General features: G+C 42.8%; 1 protein-coding gene across 10 annotated transcripts in view; it reads left to right on the top strand.

Moving 5' to 3' along the window:
* Window positions 1–23450, top strand: part of BCAS3 (BCAS3 microtubule associated cell migration factor) — a 1590540-nt gene extending 1567090 nt beyond the window's left edge. For 7 of the 10 annotated variants that reach the window (XM_077296225.1, XM_077296223.1, XM_077296219.1 and 4 more), the window contains one exon: window positions 20859–23449. In XM_077296225.1, coding sequence (XP_077152340.1) covers window positions 20859–21007 — 149 coding nt within the window. In that variant the 3' untranslated portion in view covers window positions 21008–23449. Of the gene's footprint in view, window positions 1–20858 lie in introns of all 10 variants that reach the window. The other 3 variants (XM_077296228.1, XM_077296227.1, XM_077296229.1) reach the window with 2 other exon arrangements.
* Window positions 23451–27890: the final 4440 nt, after the last annotated feature.

The raw sequence follows: 27890 nt of genomic DNA, 5'->3' as shown, positions 1-27890 counted from the left end.
ATAAAATAGTGGGAAATCGAAAAAAAGAGAAGAGAATTTGATGTTATTCAAGGTTGAGAGGCTTAGTGCCTTGAAAAGTGACTGACGTGTGAAAAGGAGCTACAATTAGTTCTTTCCCCCAGCACTTGCATTCAGTCAAGGGTCACTCCTTCAGCAAGCTGAGACCTTGAGCATAATGTGTTGTGACATTTTGAGACGATGAAGAATAATTCCTGTATTCCAAGTTGCTGCTGCTTTCCTACTAACCCTGACACATCAGGCTGGCTGTCATTGTATCATCTTTCTGCCACGATGTACAGGAGTTTGTGCAATTCTCAGTAGGTAGAGTAAAGGGTCATCTTTTCCAGCAAATGGTTTTTTAAGGATATTTTTGAAATGGTGCTTAACAGCCCGCTGAAGAGGAAGTCAAACAGAGAGAAAGGAAAAACCATTAAACGAAATAATGCACTAGAGATGGGATTTTTTTTTAGAGCAGACATAAAGAAAATACCAGGACTTCGAATGGGCCACTTCGGCAAAAGCAGAAATAAGAAACACAGCATTATTTATGAGTGTTCCGGGCAAAAGATGACTATATAGATTTTCTTTAGGCATTGAATTAATGTGCCATAAAAATACTTTAACATTTATACTTGGCAATGCTTGATATATTTTCCTAGCTTTGTCTTTTGCAGGTTTTGTTAAGACGACATAATAAAAAAAAAGAAGTATAACTCAAAGTATGCACATATGGCTTATTTATTTAGTCCTGTACATAAATCTTCAATGTTTCATTCATGTTATGCTGCTCATCTAGCCAGTAACACATAGCGGGGTCATGCTATTTACATTTTTAATATATTGCATGTTTAAAAAAGACCATAATGGATCCATTGTCAGATCACATTAACTTCTGAGGGGTTTTCAAAAACTTCACTGTTAGATCAGTTTTTAAAGAACCCAAAAACATATAGTATATTTTCTTATGTACAGCACCTTGGAATCAAAGGTGCTATAAAAATAATAATTATTAATAATAATTTTACCTCTTGCTCTATTAAAAAAAAGATGAAATCCATTGCATCACATCCATCATTCTAAAAAATTGGACAAACAATTGAGCGCAACAAATCATGATGAATCGAGACACTATGTCATTAAATACACTTCTTCTGCTCTGTGTAAGGGAATTCTTAAAGAGGGCCTGTCATATGACAGGTCAAAAGTGGTCAGGTTGTGCTCTTATTATATTCCCACTACACTTCCCTGAGTATTCCAGTTTTGTTTTGTTTTATTATTTTTCACATGGTTTCAGAGATATGTGAATTTTTGCTTAGTGCTGTTTTTATGAAAGGGCGTTATGTTCAAAATACTATAACTATTAGCACTATATAATAAGACCCACTTCTCTGTGACTGTATGAGATATTTTTTTTTAAATGGATTACTTAGGGGAACAGCAGGAATAAAATAAGATCAAAAGTGGTCACTTTTCACCTGGTAACAGATCTTTAAGATCACTGCACCTGTCCCACAAAAAAATATGCAATTAATGGGATTTCTACTGTCAGGTTTTTGATGCAACCAATTCCAAGAGTGGATTCAAAAATTGGAGAAGTACCAGTCATTTCTTTACAGCTGCCTTATGGCTATTATCCATGTCTGGCCTTGCTGGCAAATACTGCAGCAATAATCCTGAAAGAGGAAACCCAGGCTGTCACGATATGGTATGAAATATCATATAAGTAGTTTCTCTTGCTAGCAAGCTGCGGGCTAAAAAAGCCCCCCTTCCCTTTCACTCAGCCAAGAGCTGCCTTGCCAATGTACATGGGGGAAGAGCATTTCATTGCCTAAAGGAATTTTTACGACCAGGTTAGAATCTTCCTCCAGCAAGAACTGGATTCTAAGTCTCTAGAACACATGGAAGTTCTTTGTTTTGTTTTTGTAAGACATTACGCAAACCGTTTACGTTAAGAACACGAGAATATATATTCTTAATCCCCCTCGATGGATCTATCCGCCACACTAAACATGAGCGTCTAACTCCATCTAGTAAAGAAGTAGGGATTTCTCTGCAAATATGTATCCCAGATAGGACATATTTGATCTCATTAGAATGCCCACGTTAATCCGAGATGAATGCTGGGTTTGTTACGACTATGACATGTTTTGTAGCGAAGTTATAGAAAGTAGATACATTTAAGGTTGAAGTACTCAGAATGTAGAGAGAGGAGGGTCTGGATAAGCCAGCCTTTCTGAGATGTCACTAGCTGCAGGTTTTAAGTTTGTGGCAGGCTCCCCCGCAGGGCTTCTTGTCTTTTCCTGGAGAGCCCTGAGCACGTCCAATGAGCTGGGACGTAAGGTTGCCTGCAATGCAATGAACTGAGAATATGTGAGTGTTATCTTTTCTCCTTTAATCCCCTTTATGTTATAATTACCTTGTACATATTTGCAATTGTCTCATTTGTAACATCTTTGTAAAATATTTTGATAAAGCACTGCCTACATTTTGTGGGGTATATTATTTCATGCCAGTTCTTTCTCCATGCTCTTCTGAAGGGAATTTACGCTACTGTTTTGGGTTAGCTTCGGACCCGTTTAATCGAAGCTGGTGGCGGCACTACCGTGTGCAGGCCTTTGGGTGTTGTAGCGACTACGGCATTGATAATTATTGTTCCTGCCTGAGTGGGAGTAGTTATCGCGTCGCTGCAGCGTGCCCAATAGCCCGTACATAGCAGGCAGCCTTTCTGGCGACTAATTACCCTAGGTGCAGTACCTAATCTGACCTGCGGGTAAAGGGGGCGCCAGAGAGCTGCAAGTGTTAAGTGGAACTGTAAGCGGGATACATAAGTCCCTGCAGTTCGTGGTATATGGAAGAGCAGTGGGATACCTAAAATAAGCCCCTGCTGTAAACTAAGAGGTCACTAGCCTTGTGTGTGTTTTTTATCACATTGTGGCAGTGGAGGGATAACTAAGATAAGCCCCCCTGCACATGTGATAGCCGTCTGTTGGTCTAAAGTCACCCCAATCCGTGACATATTGGTGGCAGTGGTCAGGAATCCCTGTGGATTTCGTGACAAACTGCTGGCCACGGCTAAGGGATCGTGACAATTGGTGGCAAGGCGGTGGGATATTAGAGCATTAGTGATTTGGTTTGGGCAATCATTCCTCTCACTAAAAGCTTGCAGAAAGTTCTTGCGAGAACTCTGCGCAAATAAGTTTGGAGAACAAACTCAGTGTTTATTAGTTGTGAGACAATTGTGTACTGGTAATTATCCCCTCCTTTTCTCTTTGTTTTTCTATCCTATCTTTTATTTGGCAACCATGGCTGCAAAAGGAGAAGCCTGGTACACCCAGCAGAAGAAAGACGCTCTTGCTGGGATATGCACGTACCATGGCCTGCACCCCAGGGCAAGACCAAGACTCAAATGGTCGCTGAACTGGTGCAATTTGAAGCCGACCAAGCCAGGCCACAGAGCCCAGAGGCCACAGAAGCCAGCACAAGCGAACATGGTGCTGCAGCAGAGGTCCAACCACTGAATGCCGGCCCTGTTAGTAATCCGGGTGAATTGGACCCCCACCTGCTGGCGGCCTTGGAACTACTCCCCGCCGATGACCGTGAGGGACGTCGGCAGCTGATCCAGCAATACCAGGAGAGAGCCGAGCGGCAAGCGGAGCGGGAGTTCCAGCTGCAGATGGCCCGACTGCAAATGCAGGGACCATCCCAGTCCAGCCATGAGCCCAGCAGCGCTCAGATGCCGAAGCCCCGGCCTGACCACTTTCCTGTTATGGAAAAGGATGGGGACTTGGACATGTTTCTGCGGGCCTTTGAGAAAGCCTGCAGGCAGTACCAGCTGCTTACACAAGAATGGGCACGATACCTGACACCAGGGCTGAGAGGCAAAGCTCTGTAGGCGTTTGCTGCACTCCATCAAGAACAAGATGGTGACTATGAGGCTATCAAGCAGGCCCTCATAGCCAAGTACCAGCTTACACCCGAGGTGTACCGTAAGAAGTTCCGGACCCTCCAATGTGGCCCACATGACAGTTACAGTGATGTGGTGCATGGACTGGGGACCCACTTTGACCAGTGGACCCAAGGACTGTCAGTGACCACCTTTGCACAGCTGCGAGACCTGATGATCAAAGACCAGTTCTTCGATCTTTGCCCAGCTGAGGTGCGACAGTTCGTGATGGACAGAGAACCCAAAGACGTGACGAAAGCAGCGCAGATTGCCAATGCCTATGAGGCCAACCGTAGATCGGAAGTGCGGAAGCCAGTCAACACCAGCTGGAGAGGGGGTAAGCCTGCAACCAACGCCAGTACCCCTGCCAGCCAACACACCAGAGGTCCTGTCCCCGTGGCCAACAGCACCAGACCTACCACCGAACTTCGCCAGTGTTACCACTGCAGGCAGCCTGGTCATATCAGTACCTTCTGTCCAAACAAGCAGAAGAACCTCCCAGCCAAGGCCCCAGGGCCTAATGCAGCAGTTCTTTTGGTGGGTGGTGTGGTTGGGAGGGTGTGTGATAATGTACAGCACGTCACTGTGGGAGGTCATGTTGCTATAGGCCTCAAGGACACCGGGGCTGAACGAACCCTCATCCGACCCGAACTGGCGGCCCCTGAAGAAATCATTCCGGGGAAAACCCTAACTGTCACGGGGATTGGGGGCATCAGCTGTCCCTTACCGATGGCCCGGGTTTATATTGATTGGGGTGCCGGGAGCGGGGTGAAGGAAGTGGGGCTGTCTGATAATTTGCCCACTGATGTTTTGTTGGGGACTGATTTGGGGAGGTTGGTTGCATACTACGTCACTGACACCCCTCCCCAATCTACTAATGAGGGTAACGTTAACCCTGATGATGATGATGATGATGGGAAATCGCATGTGTTACCTGACCATGCTTTATCTTGTAATGATGCATCTGATAACCATTTTTTCCCTAGGATTGATGGTGAAAATGTTGTACCTGTGCCAACTGTACCTGATAATGATGTTTCTGTGAAAGTTGATGTGTCTGTAGGTACAGGAGTGCTCAGCCACGTCTCTCTGCGGAGTGAGACGGCTGAGGAACCCCTAGCAGGGGCAAGTGTCGGTGCTACCGGAAATGGGGAGATAAATGGGAACCGTGAGGAAGGTGATGCCATGCATTTGAACAGTGCCACCGAGGAAGGTAACTGGCCCATAAGTAGCAATGCTTCTGAGGTAATGGGGGTGGATGGGGAGGTAGAGCCCATAGCACCGTCGGCTGATGGGTCTGTAGAAATCCCCGGGGAGACAGCCTATGTAGCTGCTGTCACCCGCAGTCAGAGTGCCCGGAACGCAGATAACTGTCTGTCTCCCGGACCCTCCTCAGTCATCAGTATGACTGAACCAGAGTTGGACCCAGAGCAGGTCCCAGAGGGCTCCCGTGGGGAAGGGACCCTGACATCGCTTCTGGCTTCCCCTAGCCTGGAGTTTCAGGCTGCTCTGCACACAGATGCGAGCCTAGAGAGTTTGAGACAACTCGCCGGGATGCACTTCTCCGAGACTGATAAGGAGAAGGTGTTCTGGGAACAAGGAAGGTTGTACCGGGAGACAGTACCCGGAGAATCACAAAAGGAGTGGTTGAGGGAAAGACAGCTGGTCGTCCCGCAGCAATTCCGGGGTGAGTTGTTGCGGATTGCCCATGAGATCCCGCTAGCTGGACACTTGGGGATCAGCAAAACAAAGGCCCGGCTGTCTCAACACTTCTATTGGCCTAAGATGGGGACAGATGTGTCAAACTACTGCCGCTCCTGTGTCACCTGTCAAAGAGTGGGGAAGGCGGGGCCTGCTCTTAAGGCTCCCCTGATTCCTTTGCCAGTGATAGTGGAGCCTTTCCAGAGGATCGCGGTGGACATTGTGCGCCCGCTGGCCGTCTCCAGCAGCTCTGGAAAGCGATATATTCTTACTGTGGTAGACTACGCTACCCGGTACCCAGAGGCAGTAGCTCTGTCGTCAACTAGGGCAGATAAGGTGGCGGATGCCCTGTTGGCTATCTTTGCACGTGTAGGATTTCCCAGGGAGATGCTCACTGATCAAGGGACCCAATTCATGTCTCGCCTAATGCAGGCTCTCTGTAAGAAAATGCAGGTGAAGCACCTGGTATCGAGTGCGTATCACCCACAGACCAATGGCTTGTGTGAACGCTTCAATGGTACCCTCAAACAGATGCTACGCATGCTGGATGAGACACAAGGGCGCGACTGGGAGCGGTACCTCCCACACCTGCTGTTCGCTTACCGAGAGGTTCCGCAGGCCTCGACGGGGTTCTCCCCCTTCGAGCTCCTGTACGGCAGGCGAGTCCGGGGACCCCTTGGGTTGGTAAGAGAATCCTGGGAAGAGGAGCCGAACCCTTCTGAAGTGTCCATAGTGGAGTATGTCATGCGCTTCCGTGACAAGTTGCAGACCTTGACGCAGTTGGTGCATGACAACATGACGCAGGCTCAGGCTGACCAGAAGCACTGGTACGACCAGAACGCCCGGGAGCGGACCTACCACGTGGGTCAAAAGGTGTGGGTGCTGGTCCCCGTACCAACGGATAAGCATCAGGCAGCCTGGGAGGGCCCGTACGTCGTCCACCAACAACTCAACCCGGTAACCTACGTGGTCACGCTTGACCACGCTCGGGGTAGGCGAAAGGCCTTTCACGTCAACATGATGAAGGCTCATCACGAACGTGAACCTTTCGTCCTACCGGTCTGCAGCACATGCGAAGATGGGGAGGAAGACGCCCTCCTGGACATGCTGGCCCAAGCCAAGGCCGGTGGGTCCATCGAGGACGTGGAGGTAAGCTCCTCGCTAGATGAACCACAGCGGTTGCAGTTGCAAACCACACTGGAACCCTTCCGGGTCGTGTTCTCCAACCGGCCTGGAAGGGCTGAGTTAGCCGTCCATGAGGTGGACACCGGGAATCACGCCCCACTACGGCAAACACCCTATCGAATCTCTGACCAGGTGCAGCAGATTATGCGCCAGGAGATCGATGAGATGTTACAGCTGGGGGTGATTCCACGGTCAAAGAGCGCGCAGGCCTCACCTGTAGTGCTCGTGCCAAAAAAGGACCGGACCACCCGGTTCTGCGTGGACTACAGGGGGCTCAACGCCATTACAGCCTCTGACGCGCACCCAATGCCGCGCATCGAGGAGCTGCTTGAGAAGTTAGCTGGCGCAAAATACCTGACAATAAAGGATCTGAGTCGCGGATACTGGCAGATTCCCCTGAGCCCCGAGGCACAGGAGAAGTCCGCCTTTATCACACCCTTTGGACTGTACGAGTCCACGGTCATGCCCTTCGGCATGAAGAATGCCCCTGCCACTTTCCAGCGGATGGTCAACCTCCTGCTTGAGGGACTGGAGAAGTACGCAGTTGCGTACTTGGATGACATTGCCATCTTCAGTCCCTCCTGGGGGGAACACCTGCAGCATCTCGAGGAGGTGCTCAGGCGAATTCACCGAGCAGGACTGACTATCAAGCCGGGAAAGTGCCAGATGGGCATGAGGGAGGTCCACTACCTGGGGCACCGGGTAGGCGGAGGCACCCTGAAGCCAGAGCCTGAGAAAGTGGGCGCGATCGTGAACTGGCCCACTCCTGGGACCAAGAAACAGGTGATGTCCTTCCTGGGCACTGCAGGGTACTATAGGCGCTTTGTGCAGCACTATAGTAGCCTGGCAAAACCTTTGACGGACCTCACCAGGAAGAAGCTACCCCACATCATCAACTGGACAGATGGCTGTGAGGGGGCCTTCCAGGCGTTGAAAACTGCACTGTGCAATGCCCCTGTGTTGAAAGCAGTCGACAGCAGTCGACCGTTCTTGGTACAGACCGACGCCAGCGAGTTTGGCCTTGGTGCTGTGCTCAGCCAGGTTGACTCAGAGGACCAAGAGCACCCCGTGTTGTACCTGAGCCGGAAACTTTTGCCGAGGGAAGTGGCCTACTCCACCATCGAGAAGGAGTGCCTGGCCATAGTCTAGGCCCTGCAGCGCTTGCAGCCCTACTTGTACGGTCGCACCTTCACTGTGGTGACCGACCACGACCCTCTGCGCTGGCTAAACGCCATGTGTGGAACCAACGGCAGGTTGCTGCGCTGGAGCCTTGCCCTTCAGCAATTTTACTTCACCATTAAACACAAAGCGGGCAAAGAGCATGGGAATGCAGATGGACTGTCCCGCCAGGCTGAACCCACTGAGGTGGAGGCATACCGTGGGGTTCTACCTCCCTAGCGCACTCCAAAAGGGGGAGGTGTCACGATATGGTATGAAATATCATATAAGTAGTTTCTCTTGCTAGCAAGCTGTGGGCTAAAAAAGCCCCCCTTCCCTTTCACTCAGCCAAGAGCTGCCTTGCCAATGTACATGGGGGAAGAGCGTTTTATTGCCTAAAGGAATTTTTACGACCAGGTTAGAATCTTCCTCCAGCAAGAACTGGATTCTAAGTCTCTAGAACACATGGCAGTTCTTTGTTTTGTTTTTGTAAGATATTACGCAAACCGTTTACGTTAAGAACACGAGAATATATATTCTTAATCCCCCTCGATGGATCTATCCGCCACACTAAACATGAGCGTCTAACTCCATCTAGTAAAGAAGTAGGGATTTCTCTGTAAATATGTATCCCAGATAGGACATATTTGATCTCATTAGAATGCCCACGTTAATCCGAGATGAATGCTGGGTTTGTTACGACTATGACATGTTTTGTAGCGAAGTTATAGAAAGTAGATAAATTTAAGGTTGAAGTACTCAGAATGTAGAGAGAGGAGGGTCTGGATAAGCCAGCCTTTCTGTGATGTCACTAGCTGCAGGTTTTAAGTTTGTGGCAGGCTCCCCCGCAGGGCTTCTTGTCTTTTCCTGGAAAGCCCTGAGCACGTCCAATGAGCTGGGACGTAAGGTTGCCTGCAATGCAATGAACTGAGAATATGTGAGTGTTATCTTTTCTCCTTTAATCCCCTTTATGTTATAATTACCTTGTACATATTTGCAATTGTCTCATTTGTAACATCTTTGTAAAATATTTTGATAAAGCACTGCCTACATTTTGTGGGGTATATTATTTCATGCCAGTTCTTTCTCCATGCTCTTCTGAAGGGAATTTACGCTACTGTTTTGGGTTAGCTTCGGACCCGTTTAATCGAAGCTGGTGGCGGCACTACCGTGTGCAGGCCTTTGGGTGTTGTAGCGACTGCGGCATTGATAATTATTGTTCCTGCCTGAGTGGGAGTAGTTATCGCGTCGCTGCAGCGTGCCCAATAGCCCGTGCATAGCAGGCAGCCTTTCTGGCGACTAATTACCCTAGGTGCAGTACCCAATCTGACCTGCGGGTAAAGGGGGCGCCAGAGAGCTGCAAGTGTTAAGTGGAACTGTAAGCGGGATACATAAGTCCCTGCAGTTCGTGGTATATGGAAGAGCAGTGGGATATCTAAAATAAGCCCCTGCTGTAAACTAAGAGGTCACTAGCCTTGTGTGTGTTTTTTATCACATTGTGGCAGTGGAGGGATAACTAAGATAAGCCCCCCTGCACATGTGATAGCCGTCTGTTAGTCTAAAGTCACCCCAATCCGTGACATATTGGTGGCAGTGGTCAGGAATCCCTGTGGATTTCGTGAGAAACTGCTGGCCACGGCTAAGGGATCGTGACAGAGGCTAAGGGCAAAAATAATTTATATTTCTTTGTGGAACATGTACAGTAATCCCGGACATATCCTTAAATAGGGCGCAGAAAACGTATTTAATATATAGTATGAATTCTTTAGTTTGTGCTATAAAACGTCATTTTTTTAAATTTATATTTGTGAAATTGAATCCATTCAGATGCCATACAATGAAGCTAACCGGTCCGTATTAAGGCATGCTAGGACTAAAGGTTCCGTTAAACCTTAGATAACTGTTACACAACAGATATCTCACCCAAACTTCTTATATACATACTGTATATACTCTGCTCATACATTATTTGGTGCAATTCAGATAAATATTTTTTAACCAGTACTCTATTTAATTTTTTTCATTAGATTACACTACCGTACTAGGTGAGAAGATTTACTGAATTCAGGCGAAAAAAAAATTGAAATAAATTTTGCTATAAGTTGAGTTGGCTGGGAAAGGGTTGAAAAAACTTATACTCACCTATCCTAGTCCATTTTTGTCCCTTTCACACTGCCTCCCATCCTCAATTTGGCTCATTTATCATCTGTTTTTTGTTACTATTTTTACTCTTCCTTCTGGCACGATCTTCCATCATTTTGAGCCCCATGTCGTCACTTGGGGCATGTTGCTTTTCAATTATGTACTTCGCTCTACATGCAGTCACGTGGGGTGCTACATGTCATTGGAGTTGAGTATATAACTTATCTTAATCCCTTCTTGGCCCTCTATCATCCAACAAAATAGTCATCAGGTTCTTCAACTTCTGCCCGTCATAAATTTGATTTACTTGTAATTAGTGATGAGCAACAGGCAATCCCTGCATGCACCAGACATGCAGTCGCGGGGACTCAAACATATTTTTCAAGCAAGCAGAAGACACTGGATTAGCACACAAGCATGTTCGGATAACACCTTATCCAAGCTTGTTCGCTTATCACTACTGGTAATCTATTCGCTTATCTCTAATATTCCCTTTTTTGTCTATTCCTTATATGTAAACTCATTCTTGGCACTCATGACCATATATTATGGTTTTATTTTTTTACGGAATCGCATGCTTTGTTGCTTCATCAGAAGATCTCGTTAATACATTCAGTATTTACATATGGTATGTATAGTAAGTATAATGCAGGACCGGAAAGCCAATGTCTGGAAAAGAACAGGTTAAGAAAAGCTATAATGTGTTTAAATTATTCTAATGATTGGAACACTTTTTTGTCCGATAAACAATTATGATGGAAACAAGTAAACGTTTAAGGAGTTTAGCGTCCTAATGATGTTTGATTGGACTTGTACTCTGCTCTGTCTTGGTAGAGATGGCTGCACAGCAAGTAAAAGCTCTGACGTGAGACATTTAACCAAAGCCAGCTGTGTGCTGCAGGAGATGAAAGCACAAAATCAGACAGGATAAGTACAGTATTAGTGTGGGATACGCCACTCATTGCTGATTTAAATTACTGTTTTCACTTCCTGAACTTATGGGAGACTAGGGATGTGAAGCAAAAAACTAAAGAAGCTTATGCATGGCCGGTTTTTCAGATAGGGCTGGAAGAACATTTTATTGACTATGGCTAAAACCAATGTCTCCGGATCTCTGTCTGCACTGACTCCACCGAATACAGAGCCTCTTCCATATTTAACATCCACAAGCCACATTTCATACAGTGACATAGATGTGGTGAATATTTTGTTCCTGTAGGTGTGAATGCCAAGGAGGCCATTTGGATGAGGTCATTGTCTAAATGCAGTTCAAGTTTAATTCCTTAATAGAGACCCTTATTCTTCCACATACTGCTCCTGCCTTTTGCTGTGCTTTAAAATAAATTTGCTCTTGCAAACAGATACTAACGGAGGGTTTCATGTTCCAACACAAACTCCGCCACTAGCAAAAAATCATACGAGTTTCTGGGTGTTACAACACTGTGCTCCATTCATGAACAGACCTGGTATGCCATATCCGTGGAATCTATCCACACTAAAAAGGTATCCATTACAGAACTTGCCACTTTGATTTGGGCGATGTTAGGCAGGAATTAAAGTTAAGAACAAGAGCAAGTCTGCAATGCATGCAGAGTCATCCCAGTCTGGAAGAACGTGTTTTGTTAACAAGAATACTACTATGAAACTTTGTGAATAGTGACAGGTACTATATTATACATCGTCATGGAAAGCCTTAGATAAATCAGATACCCCAAACCTTGCCCTGCCAAATAAATAGACTTGCACAGCTATAATTTGGCATGATTTTCAAAACTACCAGACAGCAAAACCATGAATCAGCGTGCCCCTCCTCCTACTTCCTCCGCAGATGACCAGAAAACATACTGGCATTTTCAGGAAATATTACTTAGTAAAGGTGGGATTGACACTGAGCCGATATTTTGCTTCCATTTTAGACTATTAATTGCAAAGGTTTGCATTTTCGCTGAAAATAAAATCTGAACATTGCAAAACCTTACATTCTTATGAATGGTGCACCAGATTAATTGGCTTCTATGATTAGGCTCTATGCACATATTCTTTACACATCCGTGAGTCCCTAAACCTATATTAATTGAGCTCTACTTACCACAGAATCTCCATTGACAGTACATCAGACAGAAAGACAAGACGCACTGATTAAGGGTGCTCTATGTGCACATGAGGGCTTTTTCAGGCGGAATCCACCTGACAAAGCACTGCAAATTCGCCACAAAAAAAGTCTTATCTCACTTCTTTAAACTACTTCAGGGTTCGAAAACCTTAAAGCGGCTAAAAGAAGTAACATGTTCATTCTTCAGGCGGCCAAATAAACAACTGAAAAGACTTTTTTTCTCCTTTCGAAAATGTGGTGGTTCCCCCAGCGTCTTAAAGATGCCATGTGAAATAGCCTATTACTGATTTTTAGCACCGGAAGGATTAACATTTTCTGGGAAGTTATACATAGCATTGTTGGAGTCTGTGACTTCACTACCACTCATTTCCTCAAAAGGCTTCATATCGCAACTAAACTGCATTTCCACCTTGAAAATGAGGTTCTTCATTTTTTTGATGCAGCGCTTCATGCCTAGCGACATAGAGATGTATTTATCAAGACTGGAGTTTCATGTGCCATGTTCACAATAATTCTGGTGCATTTTATACTGCACCAAAAAGTCAGGAAATTTGAACTCAGCTTCCCAAAGATGTGATTAACCAAAGTTAATTTGTATTTTAGCCCCTTTCTGACCTCGGACGGGATAGTACATCTGAGGTCAAATCCCCTGCTTTGATGTGGGCTCCGGCGGTGAGCCCACATCAAAGCCACGACATGTCAGCTGTTTTGAACAGCTGACATGTGCGCTCAATAGCGGCGAGTGGAATCACGATCCACCCGCCGCTATTAACTAGTTAAATGCCGCTGTCAAATGCTGATAGCGGCATTTAACTACCGCTTCCGGCCGTGCGGCCGGAAATGCCCTCATCGCAGACCCCGTCACATGATTGGGGGTCAGCGATGCGTCAGTATAGTAACCATAGGTCTCCTTGAGACCTCTATGGTTGCTGATTACGGCTTGCTGTGAGCGCCACCCTGTGGTCGGCGTTCATAGCAAGCCTGTAATTCAGCTATAGAGGAGCGATCTGATGATCACTGCTATGTAGCAGAGCCGATCAGGCTATGCCAGCTTCTAGCCTCCCATGGAGGCTATTGAAGCATGGCAAAAGTAAAAAAAAAATGAAATAAATAAAAAATAAAAGTTTAAATCACCCCCCTTTCGCCCCATTCAAAATAAAACAATAAAAATAAAATCAAATTTACACATATTTGGTATCGCCGCGTACAGAATCGCCCGATCTATCAATAAAAAAAGATTAACCTGATCGCTAAATGGCGTAAGCAAGAAAAAAATTCGAAACACCAAAATTATGTTTTTTTGGTCGCTGCAACATTGCATTAAAGTTCAATAATGGGCGATCAAAAGAATGTATCTGCACCAAAATGGTATCACTAAAAACGTCAGCTCGGTGGGCAAAAAATAAGCCCTCCCCGACCCCAGACCACGAAAAATGGAGACGCTACGGGTATCGGAAAATGGCACAATTTTCTTTTTTTTTTAGCAAAGTTTGGAATTTTTTTTGACCACTTAGTTTAAAACTAAACTAGATATGTTTGGTGTCTATGAACTCGTAATGACCCGGACAATCATAATGGCAGGTCAGTTTTAGCATTTAGTGAACCTAGCAAAAAAAACAAGCAAAAACAAGTGTGGGATTGCACTTTTTTTGCAATTTCACCGCACTTGGAATTTTTTTCCCATTTTCTAGAACACGACATGGTAAAACCAATGATGTCCTTCAAAAGTACAACTCGTCCCACAAAAAATAAGCCCTCATATAGCCATATTGACAGAAAAATAAAAAAGTTATGGCTCTGGGAAGGAGGGGAGCAAAAAACAAACACGGAAAAACGTCCTTGTCATTTATACAACACGCTGAACGTGTAAGAATAAACCTCAAAAAACAATGGCTGATTGGCATTTTCTTTTACATTTCACCCCTAAAAATAAAGTAATAAATGTTTTTCAAAATATTATTTGCACCCTAAAATAGAGGTCATCATGAAAAAAAGCAAGCTATATGGAAATCATGTAAATTTTACCAATCACTGCGGCTAGTGGGTTCCATTGCACATGGGGTACCTGACTTTATTTCAACTTAGATGTATTGATCCAATTCACATTTTGGACTTTTTGAAGTTATGTAAAAACAACACAATTAGGCTGGCGTCACACTCAGCATATGAAAATACGGTCCGTTTTTTACGGCCGTAATACGCAGAAATGTTCCCAAAATAGTGGTCCGTATGTCATCCGTAGGCAGGGTGTGGCAGCATATTTTGTGCATGTCATCCTCCGTATGTAATCCGTACGGCATCCGTACTGCAATATTTTCTCGCAGGCTTGCAAAACCGACATCTAATGGATTTATGTGCTCAAATGTTCGTTAAAACATATATACAGTATCTATATATATATATGTCATTGAGACACATATATATATTTATATTTCAGACAGCGCTAGATATCATAAAAGCCAGTAATTCAATTGCCGGCTTTTGCTCTCTCCTTCCCAAACCCAACATGATATGAGACATGGTTTACATACAGTAAACCATCTCATATCCCCCTTTTTTTTGCATATTCCATACTACTAATGTTAGTAGTGTGTATGTGCAAAATTGGGGCCCTCTAGCTATTAAATTAAAGGGTTAAATCGCAGAAAAAATTGGCGTGGGCTCCCGCGCAATTTTCCCCGCCAGAGTGGTAAAGCCAGTGACTGAGGGCAGATATTAATCCATGGTTATTGGCCCCCCTGGCTAAAAACATCTGCCCCCAGCCACCCCAGAAAAGGCATATCTGGAAGATGCGCCTATTCTGGCACTTGGCCACTCTCTTCCCACTCCCATGTAATGGTGGGATATGGGGTAATGAAGGGTTAATGTCACCTTGCTATTGTAAGGTGACAATAAGCCAGATTAATAATGGAGAGGCGTCAATTATGACACCTATCCATTATTAATCCAATAGTACGAAATGGTTAAAAAAAACACATTATTACAAAGTACTTTCATGAAATAAAGACACAGGGTGTTTTAATATTTTATTAGCCTCTTAATCCACCTGAAGACCCTCGTTCTGTAAAAAAGGAAAAATAAAAAAACAACAATATCCCATACCTTCCGTCGTTCTGGTCACGTCCCACGATGTAAATCCATCTGAAGGGGTTAAAGCATTTTACACCCAGGAGCTCTGCTAAAGCAGCTGTGCTCGTGGTTGTAAAAAGACGGGGAATGAATGGAGTGCAGGGGAATGTCCTGTAGTTTATATACTTTTCTCAAGACAGCTATATGAGACCTTTTTATACAAGTGGTGGAGTTGTAGATTTTTCTGTCTCATTTGAGGGCACATGTGTAATTTATATAATATTTTTGGAAGAGGATTACAGAAAGAAACAATTTTGCAATAAACTCTATTGTGCCGTAAATGATTATGTTGATTTATTTTTTGTGGCCAATTTTTTAAATTAAACTTTTCATTACATTTTTTTATGTAATTAAAATATTTTTTATGACATTTTTCTTTTTAACTTAGAGCACATTGCAGATGTACTATATATACATTATAGTTAATTATAACACAGACTATTATACAGTGGGTACAGAAAGTATTCAGACCCCTTTAAATTTTTCAGTCTTTGTTTCATTGCAGCCATTTGGTAAATTCAAAAAAGTTCATTTTTGTTCACATTAATTTACACTCTGCTGCACCCATCTTGACTGAAAAAAACAGAAATGTAGAAATTTTTGCAGATTTATTAAAAAAATAAAACCTAAATATCACATGGTCATAAGTATTCAGATCCTTTGCTCAGACACTCATATTTAAGTCACATGCTGTCCATTTCCTTGTGATCCTCCTTGAGATGGTTCTACTCCTTCATTGGAGTCCAGTTGTGTTTAATTAAACTGATAGGACTTGATTTGGAAAGGCACACACCTGTCTATATAAGACCTCACAGCTCACAGTGCATGTCAGCCCAAATGAGAATCATGAGGTCAAAGGAACTGGCCAAGGAATTCAAAGACAGAATTGTGGCAAGGCACAGATCTGGCCAAGGTTACAAAAGAATTTCTGCAGTAGTCAAGGTTCCTAAGAGCACAGTGGCCTCCATAATCCTTAAATGGAAGAAGTTTGGGACCACCAGAAGTGTTCCTAGACCTGGCCGTCCAGCCAAACTGAGCATTCGTGGGATAAGAGCCTTGGTGAGAGAGGTAAAGAAGAACCCCAAGATCACTGTGGCTGAGCTCCAGAGATGCAGTAGGGAGATGGGAGAAAGTTCCACAAAGTCAACTATCACTGCAGCCCTTCACCAGTCGGGCCTTTATGGCAGAGTGGCCCAACGGAAGCATGAAAGGAAGCAGGAAACATGAATGTGGCCAAGTACAGAGATATCCTGGATGAAAACCTCTTCCAGAGTGCTCTGGACCTCAGACTTGGCCAAATGTTCACCTTCCAGTAAGACAATGACCCTAAGCATACAGTTAAAATAACAAATGAGTGGCTTCAGAACACCTCTGTGACCATTCTTGACTGGCCCAGGCAGAGCTCTGACCTAAACCCAATTGAACATCTCTGGAGAGACCTGAAAATGGCTGTCCACCAATGTTCACCATCCAACCTGACGGAATTGGAGAGGATCTGCAAGGAAGAATGACAGAGGTTCCCCAAATCCAGGTGTTAAAAATTTGTTGCATCATTCTCAAAAAGACTCATGGCTGTACTAGCTCAAAAGGGTGCTTGTACTCAATACTGAGCAAAGGGTCTGAATTCTTATGACCATGTGATAGTTCAGTTTTTCTTTTTTAATAAATTTGCAAAAATTACTAAATTTCTGTTTTTTTTCAGTTAAGACGGGGTGCAGAGTGTACATCAATGTGAAAAAAATTAACGTTTTTGAATTTACCAAATGGCTGCAATGAAACAAAGAGTGAAAAATTTAAAGGGGTCTGAATACTTTCCGTACCCACTGTATATTCCCCAGCACTGAAGAGAAGATCTGACTGTGCATATATTTGTGGGTGGAAAGGGGTAGAGAAATAGCTATAGTAAGCTGGAGATAGGATGATACTGTTAGTTAGAGGGAATCTTGAAGCTGAATGTGATAGTGTGGAGGGTGTGCTTGACACAAGAATACAAATGACAGTAAAGTTGGAACACTTGGATGTACTTATTCTGCCTATATGGCCCCAAGGCCTCAGTGTGCTTTCAGTGAGGAAGCTTTGACTGTCATCTACTGGTAATGGTGGGCTCTGAGTGTCACAACTATTGGGGGTGGGCCTGGATGTGGCTTACGATCATCTCTCAGAGTTAGATGTAGCTCTCAGGCTGCCGTCACACTAGCAGTATTTGGTCAGTATTTTACATCAGTATTTGTAAGCCAAAACCAGGAGTGGAACAAATAGAGGAAAAGTATAATAGAAACATATGCACCACTTCTGCATTTATCACCCACTCCTGGTTTTGGCTTCCAAATACTGATGTAAAATACTGACCAAATACTGCTAGTGTGATGGCAGCCTCAAAGTAGGAGAAGTTAGGGACCGCAGCTTTACAGTGGGACTAAAGTCTTCGTTGGACAGCCTAAGACCTACTCAAAGACTGATTGAGACTACACTGCTGGGCTTATTGTGCAGTTTAGCTAAAATGTATATCCCCAACTATTAAGGAGTTAAAATAAGATATTTTTGTACTTACCAACAGGGCATAAGCAAAACACTAAACCTTAAATTCAAGCTTTGCCTCGCCTTTAATCTTTTGGTGGTTTTTTTTCACATTAAGGCTTTTATAAATAGTATGACATTTGTCTTTTTAACTTCGGCAAGTTTATGTTTTAGTTCTGGCTCTGTACAGTCTCCACAAAGAAAACAAACTGGCAAGATTAGGTTTATTGATGGAAAAAAACTGGCAATTTATTTAATCTTCCATGAAAAATAAGTGTTTTGTGTTTTTTTCCTTAATACAGCAGACTTTTTTTGGCGATAACTCAACACACTACTTGGTGTGAACACTAGCTATGTAGCATTATAGATTAACCTCTAAGTACAGACGTCTCTGGCCTGAGTTGCTCTTTACGTCCACATCTAGACATTTGTAAAGTGTAAGTAATAAGCAAAGAGACTCCAGTAGTTACCAATCTGCAAATCGCGGGTGTGACGCAGCAACCCACGCCCAACTCTAGTGTCTGCTCACTGCCTTTTATTGGAGCCTGGAGCCAGAAGTCAACAAATGATTACATGATAAGGGCCTATAAAGTGAAATACTTTCCGAAAAATGCACAGTTCTTATAAAGAGATTTTACCAAGATTAAATGTGACCAGGACAAAAGTGTTTATACTCAGGAAATGTTATGTGACGCCATAAAATCTTACAAGTTAGTAGAACAAGAGTGTGTACAAATAGCTAGTAGGAAATAGACCCGGGATTATAGAAAACACAACGTTCTCACAGACAGCAAATAAGTTCCCTCACTATTGTCACTAAACTAGAAACAGGTCAACAAAAATGAAAAAGATAAAAGCGGAGGAGAGTAAGTGAAGGAAATCCAATACAAGGAAGTTATTGCTCTTGACAATAGGTGATTTTTGTTACTATTATCCAATTCACTGTGAAGTGCTTTCTTCAAATAAAGATTAACCCCTTCTAGACCTATGACGTGAATATACTGTATACATCATAGGCCGTGTTCCTGCATTCCTAGCGCTGAGCCCGCATGTTTTCCAGCACATCTCCGCTTGTTTTATCAGCTGGCATGTGCCCCTAACAGCCACAGGTGTAATCGTGATCCATTCGTGGCTGTTAACATATTCAGTGCCGCTGTCAATCTCCCCTATGGTTGTCATTGCCGATCTGCTATGAGTGCCACCCTGTGGCCAGCAGATGATCATTTTAGCTACACATAGCAGGGCTGATACACTGCTATGTGTACCACAGGCGATGATCGCAACTTCAAGTCCCCCATTGAAACTATTAAAGCAAGTAAAAAGTAAAAAAAAAGTTTTTTTAAAAATTTAAAAAATATAAAAGTTTAAATAACCCCTTTTAGCCCCATTCAAAATAAAACAATAAAAAAAATCAAAAATACACATATTTGGTATCGCTGCATTCAGAATCACTCGATCCATCAAAATATAAAAATATTTATTCCGATCTGTAAACAGCGTAACAAGAGAAAAAATCAACACCTTTTTTTTTTGCAAAATTAGGATTTTTTTTCACCGCTTAAATTAAAAAAAAAACCTATACTTGTTTGATATTTGCAAACTCGCAATGACCTGGAGAATCATAATAGCAGGCCAGTTTTAGCATTTAGTGAACATGGTAAAAAAACAAAAACAGAACAATTGTGGAATTTCACTTTTTTTGCAATTTCACCTCATATTGAATTTTTTTCCCACATTCCAGTACACAATATGGTAAAACCAATGGTGTTGTTCAAAAGTACAAAAAACAAGCCCTCACATGGCCATATTGACCGAAAAATGAAAAAGTTATGGCTCTGGAAAGAAGGGGAGCAAAAAATGGGAATGCAAAAACAGAAAATCTCATGGTCATGAAGGGGTTACTGAACTCCGTTTTGGACAATTTATCAGTCTGGTCTTGTATGTGTAAGAGCTCATTAAGAAGAGCACATTAAATGTCCGTGTGCTGTTTGCGTATGCAAAATTGATACTTTTTTCTGGACAAAAAAACAGGCCATTTTGAATTTTGGCTCTTCAGAACCTGGCGTATTTCTGTGCACATGCGTGTGTCGTGGTCCACGATACTTGGATCAGCCACGGACGCCATACTCAGCAGCCTCATAGATATATTTAGGGCTCAGGAGAGTCGATGATAGTCCGTGAATGACAATTCATACTCAGACCGGGGCACGCTCATGTGCGAGTCCGACCTTAGGTACAGTCCCATTGGGAATTGCAATAATAATTTAGTACAAAAACACTCTTCAGAGTCAGAAGTCAGCGACAATAATGCCTGGAATTTGTCTAGTCTCGTTGACTGAAAAATTGTGTAAAATTATTTTTGGGAAGGGTGGTGGAATTATAGTTTTATATACATGATCTGAATGTTCAATAAATTTGTCTTCAATACAGAATTTGATGCCATAAATGGGTGTTATGCTGCACTTTTTTTTTACAGTTTCTTAACACTCCAGTTTCTTTGCCTGTTGTATAAAAATATGTATACATATATGTGCTATTACGATTTTTCTTGAAATATTTTTTTTAATTTTCTTCCACCGAGATACATATATATTAGTTATATATGTTACATGTGTAATTATGTGTTGTACATGCTTTGTATCCTTATATGTTCCAATTATTACTGAATATAGATTGTAAATTGTTTAATTCAGTGTTTTTAAGGAGTTGTTCAGGATTAGAAAAAAATGGCTGCTTTCTTCCAAAAAACAGCACCATACCTGTCCTCAAATCCAAATCAGCTTCACTCACTTGAATGGAATTATGCTGCATACTGGACACAAGTTATGGACCACATGTGCCTCTGTTTCTATAAGGAAGCAGCCATGTTTCTCAAACCAAGCTTAAACTATTACATTTATGTAATTAGTAATCATACAGTATTATTATTAGTAGAATGTCTCATATTTGTATTTTTCTTGTTATTTTCAGAACTTCAGCGAGACGGAAGCATAGAGACCCTAAGTAACAGTTCTGGATCTACCAGCGGCAGTATACCACAAAACTTTGATGGTTATAGAACAACTCTCCCAAGCAATGAAAATCAACCTTTAAGCCTCTTCCCCTCAGGACTTCTATGAAAACATTGTAACAGAACAGAGATTGAAATTGTCCTCTTTTAGAAAACTTTATGCCATGTGCTGCAGTTATGAAAAAAAAAAACTTATGCTTCAGGGTCGTGTACTGGCTCTGTGTAGCTGCCCTGTTCTCTGTTGTTTGGCTGCAGTGGTAATGTCATGTTACCCACACTGCAGCCAGTCACTGAATTCAGTAGCTCCGCCCATGCAGAGCTGAACTCAGTGATTTGCTGCAGCATTGTTGACATGACTTTACCACTGCAGCCAAACAACAGGAACTGGAGCAGCGGCACAGTAACTTAGGACATGGGGAAGTTAAGTAGTAATTGGTTTGTTTTTCCTAAAAGAGGACCACCCCTTTAATGTTTTGACTCTACATTCTTACTTTCTATTATCCTCATTTGTATCTATGTCGGAAGTAGTTTAGTTTGGATAGGACTGAATATATTAGAACAGAATGAATTCATCCTTGTGTTCTCTGGACATCAGCGCTTTGTAGTAGTAGTACATAAACGATCGTAATGTGATTAATGTGATTTCTACCTGCAGACGTGAAGTGGCAGGATATACACTGGCAATCATGGCATATGTATTTATTTAGATATATAACTAAATGGGAAATGCACACTCAGACAATATTACTGTAATTTATCATTTAATGTTGATACATACTACTGTGCGAAGAATTCCATATGAGATAAATACAGCGAGTAAAGCCACTGTATCTCCATTTTAGTATTTCATGGTTGTTAACCAAGGTGAATGTTTGTGAAATAACTAATATTAGTCCAGGCTAGAAGGTCCTCATTTATTCTAAACCAGGGATAATGATTGTAACTTTTCCACACACTTTTTCCATTACCTAACACTGATTGTATTAAAGACGTGGATAGTTTGAGCAAATATGTCCTATTATGAAATGAATTCCTGTCCTCCGAACTGTAATGTTCTCTTCCAAGGCAGTGGGTCTGTTATTTTTTCCAAGTGGGATAGACAGTTTTAATCTAAGGGGATCAAGTAGTAATTGAAATAGGCGCAAGAATGAGGAGAAGTCAGTTTGTCCCTCACTGCCACTGGAGACGTGTTTCATTGCTATTCTAGTCTGACGATATACTATTGCATGCTTTGGGGTGTTTTACTCTATATCTATGGTATTTCTATAGCTCTTTTATAGCCTTCTAGAGTCATTTCTCCTATAGCTGATGTGCATTTGACTTGCTTTTTTCTTACCTTTCTTGCACAAAAGAAGAAAACATTATTATTATGAATGAGCACTAGCATTGCTAAAGAATTGTGGCGATTTAAAGGGGATTTATGGCATTACGGTAATGGAAGGCATTACGGAAATCTGGTCAATGAGCTATTTGTGAATTGCATCTCTGCCTCGCTCGCTTGATTGGGACTGAGCTGCAATGCCATAAATGGCCAATAGAGAACAGTGGCGCTGTGACCTATCTTTCTAAGGGCGCAGTTAGGCGGCCGTATAAATCGGACCGAGATTGGATTGGCTAGCGTGTATCCCAATCCGAGTGAAGGAAAGAGGAAAAAGTGCCAAATGTAGAGCATACACACCATGGTGTGTGTGCACTGCATTTGGCGCCTTTTCCTCTTTCCTTCATTGCAGCTCCTTGGGCACCACAAGCTGCACCCTCTTTCTTACCTTCTGTTATTGTTGGCGGTGCCCACTTTTCTATTCGTATCCCAATCCGAGTGTGACAGCTTCATTTACTTTCGGGTCAGGACAGCCGCGACCACTCTGAGCACTGTGGCCCGATCTCTGTCCATCTGACTGCTCTCTATTGCTGAACAATACCTTAAATATACATTTTTGTTGCCATGTAGCAGTTTGAAGAAACTGATGCCATTTAGTTGTCACCATTTAACTTTTCCTCTATTTTATTCTGTAAGAATAGTTAGAATTCATGATTGCGAAAAAATATAGAAAAACAAGACTTTTGGTGTGGGCAAATCGTATAAAAAATAAATTCCTTGCTGTAGAAAAAGCCAAGTGTATATCTGAAATCATTTGAGGCATTAATATGTGTAGCAAAATACACTACTTGGCACAATGGCCTTTATCAACTGGTTCATTGCAGCTGGTAGATTTGAGTCCAGAATACCCACAGATCTGAGCTTGTTTGGATATTTGAGGATAAACTTGGCTTTTCTCAAATAGATCTTTTACATTGGACTGAAAATCATCAATTACTGTGTGGATCTAAAATCTGTAAGAAGCTTTTAAGAATTCATTTTTGGTGTGATTTGTAGATTTTATGCCTGTTGCTATGGTATGAGTTAATGAACCTTACTACTGTTATGACTAATGAAACCAGTATTTACATTATAAAATCAATTTTAATTAATCTGGAGTTAAAATTTTACTTAAATATTGGAAAAAAATGTATCTGAGAATATGAAATAAAGATGTGAGGATTTTAGTACTGTAACATGCCTGTGTCCACACATATTTTTTACCTTCATTTGATGTTTGGGTCATATTCATATAATGTTTATCTTCATGAAAGGTGCAAATCAAAAGCTACACTCCTTCACTATTGAAGAAAAATGTATGCCAATGCAGATGCCCCTGGCTCCTATTTGTGACTGGCAAAGCAATGATCATACGCTCTGCCTGGTCATAGACGCAACTTCTCTTGTTCTAAATTACTGCTACATATACAGTCCTGTATATCTCCTGTGCTGCATCCTTTTGTAGGTTAAAAAGGTAAAGTTGAAGTTGATGAACACTTCACATTTTGCTTCCTTGAGTTTAACCTCGTCACCCCGAATCCTCTTTTCACCTTCATGACCAGGCCAAATTTTATAATTCTGACCACTGTCACGTTATGTGGTAATAACTTTGAAATGTTTCAACGGATCCCAGTGATTCTGATATTGTTTTGTCGTGACATATAGTACTTCATGATGATAGTGGTAAAATTTCTTCGATATAACTTGTGTTTATTTGTGAAAAAAATGGAAATTTGGAGATATTTATATTATATATTATACAAGTGCATCTCACAAAATTAGAATATCATCAAAAAGTTAATTTATTTCAGGTTTTCAATACAAAAAGTGAAACTCATATATAGAATCATTACAAACAGAGTGATCTATTTCAAGTGTTCTGTTAATGTTGATGTATATGGCTTATAGCCAATGAAAGCTCAAACGTCATTATCTCAGTAAATTAGAATACTTTATAACACCATCTTGAAAAAATTATTTTAAAATCTGAAAAGTTGGCCTGCTGAAATGTATATTCAGTAACTGCACTCAATACTTGGTCGGGGCTCCTTTTGTATCAATTACTGCATGAATGCAGCTGGGCATGGAGGTGATCAGCCTGTGACACTGTTATGGAAGCCCAGGTTGCTTTGATAGCAGCATTCAGCTCATCTGCATTGTGGGGTCTGGTGTCTCTCATCTTCCTCTTTACAATACCCCATAGATTCTCTATGGGGTTAAGGTCAGGCGAGTTTGCTGGCCAATCAAGCACAGTGATACTGTTGTTTAACTCCAATCCTAATAGCCCCGAAAAGATCATGTTTTCAGTATTTCCTTAGTATTGCACAGTTTCTAATGTCTTCATGATAATTCCATCAACTATGCAATACTGAGGATGTCCTGAAAACCTGATATGTTGGGAGCCATGAGGACTGGATTTTGGGAAAGACTTATTTAGAGCAAAGGACATCATTGACATCTGGCTGCTGACCAGCTGAGTAGCAACATAACGTATATGTGGGCTAGCCTGACAGTTCACTGATGGTAGATCCCCTTTGAAAGAAGAATCAGATGGCTCAGACATGTAAATGTCAACATTGGTGATCCTATATTTTCTGAACATACTTGACGACGAAGTGGTCCCCAAACTAAGGACTGGCTGAAAGGAATGCACAACATATGTAAACACAAAACTATCAGTTTGTCAAAAAGGGTGCTGCTCAGAGTAAGTAAAAAAGGTATATTTTTTATTGATATACCCTGTTTTTGGAAAGCGTAACAGATGTCAGCCACTTTCAGTAACCCTAACAGACTCACAGTGCTTGAAAGTTGACTACATGGACCAGAAGCTCCTATCACATGTTTTTATTAACCTGCATGTGACTGCTGGGGGAGTAGGCCACAAATGGGAAAAAAATAAAGTTTTTCTACCTCCTTGCCAGTTTATGCAGGGCACCATTGCAAGACAAGAGAAAAATGCCACCTGAATACAAATGCTTAAAGAATTTTTTCAGCGCTTACATTTCATTAATGAATGCATAGGTAGATGTCTGTTTGTATGAGTAAGCATGTGTGGATGTTTATGTGTATGGGTAATTGCATAGATTGATGTTCGTGTGCAGTTTGTGTGAACGAATGGCTGGCTGCCTAAGTGCATAAATGCCCTGGTGAGTTAGCTCTGTGACACCTGAACAAGTAAGAAAGCATAGGCATGATGCTGTTGCTTTAGAGAAGTAAATGAGCGCCTTGTTTGGGCAGTTTAACATTTTAAGCCCATGCTGATGATTGAGGGGATAGGGAAAGATTGTTAGCTCTTCAAACCATCACTGTAGAGACCCCCATTAATAATAATCTATATATATAATTGTCTAAGGGTTTTTCCGTCTGTCTGTCTGTCTGTCTGTCTTTCTGTCTGTCTGTCTGTCCTGGAAATCCCACATCTCTGATTGGTCGAGGCCGCCAGGCCTCGACCAATCAGAGACTGGCACAGCATGGCGACGATGATGTCATAATGGAAATCCCGCGTCTCTGATTGGTCGAGGCCGCCAGGCCTCGACCAATCAGCGAAGGGCACAGTATCGACGTAGATGTCATAATGGTTGCCATGGCGACGATGATGTCATAAAGGTTGCCTCGACCAATCAGCGATGGGCACAGTCTGCCGCGAATTCTGGAATCATCATTGTCCATATACTACGGGGACATGCATATTCTAGAATACCCGATGCATTAGAATCGGGCCACAGTCTAGTAAATAATAATAATCTTTATTTATATAGCACCAACATATTCCGCAGCGCTTTACAGCTTAACAGTTTCAAACACAACAGTCATAAGTAACAACGTTAACAATACAATAATTAAAGCACAATAAGACGACCCTGCTCGTGAGAGCTTACAATCTACAATGAGGTTGGGGAGATACAAAGTACAGGAGCTTATTTACAATGATGTATTTACAATGATGGTCCAGCCATCTTCAGGGAGTGGGTGATAGATGGAGATAGTGAATGGGCTACACACAAACATAAAATGACTGATTAGGGAACGTGATAGGGCGCTCTGAACAAATGTATTTTGAGCGAGCGCCTAAAACTATGCAATTTGTGAATGGTCCTAATATCTTGGGGTAGAGCATTCCAGAGGATTGGCACAGCACGGGAGAAGTCTTGGAGTCGGGAGTGGGAGGTACGGATTAGTGCAGAGGTTAGTTGAAAGTAATTTGCAGAGCGCAGAGGTCGGTTAGGCCGATAGACAGAAATCAGGGAGGAGATGCATGGGTGTGCTGCACTGTGAAGAGCTTTGTGGGTGAGAACAAGTACTTTGAATTGGATTCTATAATGAATGGGCAGCCAGTGTAACGACTGGCGAAGAGCGGACGCGTCCGAGTAACAATTAGCTAGATAGACAACCCTGGCTGCTGCATTAAGGATAGACTGGAGAGGGGAAAGTCGAGTAAGGGGGAGACCAATTAATAGAGCGTTGCAGTAGTCCAGGTGGGAGTGGATCAGGGTGACAGTGAGGGTTTTTGTTGTTTCCATAGTGAGAAAAGGGCGGATTCTAGCGATGTTCTTTAGGTGTAAGCGGCATGAGCAGGCAAGAGATTGTATATGGGATGTGAAGGAGAGATCGGAGTCAAACGTAACACCCAGACAGCGCGCCTGCTGCCGGGGTGTTATTATGGTGCAACCCACGGAGAGGGAAACATCAAGTTTAGGGAGGTTAGTAGATGGTGGGAGCAGAAGTAGTTCAGTTTTGGAGAGGTTGAGTTTCAGATAGAGAGTGGACATGATGTCGGAGACTGCAGACAGTCACTGGTGTTCTATAGTACAGCGGGAGTAAGGTCGGGGGATGACGTGTATATTTGTGTGTCGTCGGCATAAAGATGGTACTGAAAGCCAAATCTGCTGATGGTCTGTCCAATTGGGGCCGTGTAGAGAGAGAAGAGAAGGGGGCCAAGGACTGAGCCCTGAGGTACCCCGACAGTGAGAGGAAGAGGAGACGAAGTGGAGCCATAGAACAGAACACTGAAGGAGCGGTCAGAAAGATAGGAGGAGAACCAGGAGAGAGCAGTGTCCTTAATGCCTAGTGACTGGAGCCTAGAGAGTAGGAAAGGGTGGTCAACAGTGTCAAAAGCTGCAGAAAGATCAAGAAGAATAAGCAGAGAGTGGTCACTGTTACATTTTGCTGTCAGAAGGTCTTGGTCACTTAGATGAGTGCAGTTTCTGTCGAGTGTAGGGGGCGGATGCCGGACTGTGAAGGGTCTAGGAGGGAGTGAGTGGAGAGGTAACAGGTAAGGCGGGAGTAGATCAGGCTCTCCAAGAGTTTAGAGATGAAGGGGAGGTTGGAGACCAGTCTGTAGTTATTTGTGCAGGATGGGTTGAGGGCGGGTTTCTTTAGTAACGGAGTAATGATAGAGTGTTTGAAGGAGGACGGGAAAATGCCTGAGGAGAGTGATATTAACCCCTTAAGGAACAGCAGTATTTCCATTTTTGAGTTTCCGTTTTTTGCTTCCCTTCTTCTCAGAGCCAATACTATGTTATTTTTCTGTGAATTTGGCCATATGAGGGCTAATTTCCTGTGGGATGAGGAGTTGTACTTTTGAACAGCACCATTGACTTTATCATATCTTGTACTGAAAAATGGGGGAAAAATT

The sequence above is a fragment of the Ranitomeya variabilis genome, chromosome 3 (genome assembly GCF_051348905.1).
Source record: "Ranitomeya variabilis isolate aRanVar5 chromosome 3, aRanVar5.hap1, whole genome shotgun sequence".
In the NCBI taxonomy this organism is placed as follows: domain Eukaryota; kingdom Metazoa; phylum Chordata; class Amphibia; order Anura; family Dendrobatidae; genus Ranitomeya; species Ranitomeya variabilis.
This window is presented reverse-complemented; position numbering and strand designations above follow the sequence as displayed.